The sequence below is a fragment of the Chaetura pelagica genome, unplaced genomic scaffold, assembly GCF_000747805.2.
Source record: "Chaetura pelagica isolate M959 unplaced genomic scaffold, ChaPel_1.0 scaffold135, whole genome shotgun sequence".
Taxonomy (NCBI): Eukaryota; Metazoa; Chordata; class Aves; order Apodiformes; family Apodidae; genus Chaetura; species Chaetura pelagica.
The window spans coordinates 2,069,525-2,071,415 of NW_009953649.1; the positions used below are offsets into that span (position 1 = coordinate 2,069,525).

General features: G+C 36.8%; 1 protein-coding gene across 1 annotated transcript in view; it reads left to right on the forward strand.

The window, feature by feature from the left end:
* Window positions 1-1,891, forward strand: part of LATS1 (large tumor suppressor kinase 1) — a 15,102-nt gene continuing 13,211 nt past the window's right edge. Inside the window, exon 1 of the mRNA XM_009999971.1 lies at window positions 1-351. Coding sequence (XP_009998273.1) covers window positions 1-351 — 351 coding nt within the window. The remainder of the gene's footprint in view (window positions 352-1,891) is intronic.

Genomic DNA, 1,891 nt, shown 5'->3' on the forward strand with positions numbered 1-1,891 from the left:
ATGAAGAGAAGTGAGAAGCCAGAAGGTTATAGACAAATGAGGCCTAAGACTTTTCCTGCCAGTAACTATACTGGCAGCAGCCAGCAGATGCTACAGGAAATACGAGAGAGCCTCAGGAATTTACCTAAACCATCAGATGCTGCTAAAGCTGATCACAGCATGGGCAAAATGTTATCTGAAGATCCTAGACAAGGCCGAAATCCCCCCAAATTTGTAACATATCATAAAGTTTTGCAGGAGATAAGAAACTCACTTCTGCCTTTTGCAAACGAAACCACCTCAGCTGTCAAAGGAACATCAGAAGTTAATCGACAAATGCTGCAAGACTTACAAGCTGCTGGCTTTGATGAGGTGAAGTATTTTCAAGATTTGGTGTTCTGTTAACTATAAACTGTTAGTACATGTCAGAGGGAGTGTTGATCATGGAATGTTTTAACAGTGTATGATAAAAAAATTGCTTTTTCAAAATCTGGTAGGTTTCTAATTAGGATATAATGAAACTGGTAGTAAAAAGAGAAATAGCAGAGTTTAGAGAGTCTTGGCTTTGGGATTTTTTTTCTTCTTTTCTTAAGCATCTTATGCAGTTTGTTCTTACATGGCAGGGATAAGTCGTTCTAATGATTTTTATTGTTTTAGGCAGAGAGAACTGGAATCTCTGGGACATGGATTTTACCTCTAACACACAACTGAATTTTGGATTATGCTCAATTAAAATATCTTGGTAAAATATGACCATTCTAAATTAAAAGGCAGCATGAAATATTCAGAAATTAATTTTAATGAGCTTTTGACATCTGCAGCTTAGAGAAACTAAACTTTGTGGAGAAAGAAATTTGCCTATCCTTACACTATGCACTTTTTCACATACAGATAAAATAACAAGGTATATGACAAAACCAGATGCTGAGTGTCTTTTTTCTAGTGTACTTAAGAAAAAAATGTCAACTGTCTTGAAAATCTGGGACATAATTATTCTGCTGTTATTTTCATTATGAGAACAGAGAACTAAAAAATCGTATGATTAATTTACTTTTTAAATTATTGACTAACTTATTTTCATTCACTTTAATAAGTGAAAGGAGCTGAAAAGTGGTTTATTTAGAGTAAAAAATTAATACACTTACAGCCCTAGGTTTGAAAATAAACAGGGAGCAAACCACTCATCTTTCCAAAGGAAAAAAGCACAGTATCACAACAGGGATTGCCTTTACAGGAGTGCACTGCTTGCAGTAGTGATCAGCTCAGCCAGTTCTGCTGGCTGTGATGCCTCAGTATTTACAGAGACATTTACCTCTACAACAGTGAGCTTTCCAAAAACTATCAGTTGGCTTTTCCTCAACAATGTCTCAATGTCAGGTGCTGATAGTGGTTTTTCATGTTCCTTTCAGCTGCTCAGATACACAGTCCAGGCTGTGTTTTTAGTAAGAATGGGAGGATTTTATAATGATCAATGATTTTGTAGTATTTTGCTCCTGCTCTGTAGTTTGTTGCTGAGGTTGGATTTTGGGTTCTTAAAAACTAGATCAGTTCTCAGATCCAGTTGTACAGATTGAACCTGCAGTCATTTTTGAAAACTTAAGAATGTTATGTGGCTGGATAATAAACTAGAAAGATATCCTAAGTTAGTATTTTTGTTGTATGTTTTGTATCTTGAAGCTTTTTGCCTCCTACCCTTTGTTCTTGGATACAATTGAGAATTCCCAGGACACGTGATTATACGGACCTTTTTTCAGGCACGGTGCGAGCATAAGCTGTTTCTGCCGTGTGTTACCCAACAGTTGTGTTGTCACAATGGTCCATATGGCATTGGCCCCTGAACAATACTGGAACAGATATAGCTGAAGTAGGAAAGCATTTTTCTTGGTGGGGAGTATTTGAGACAGCAAGCAGG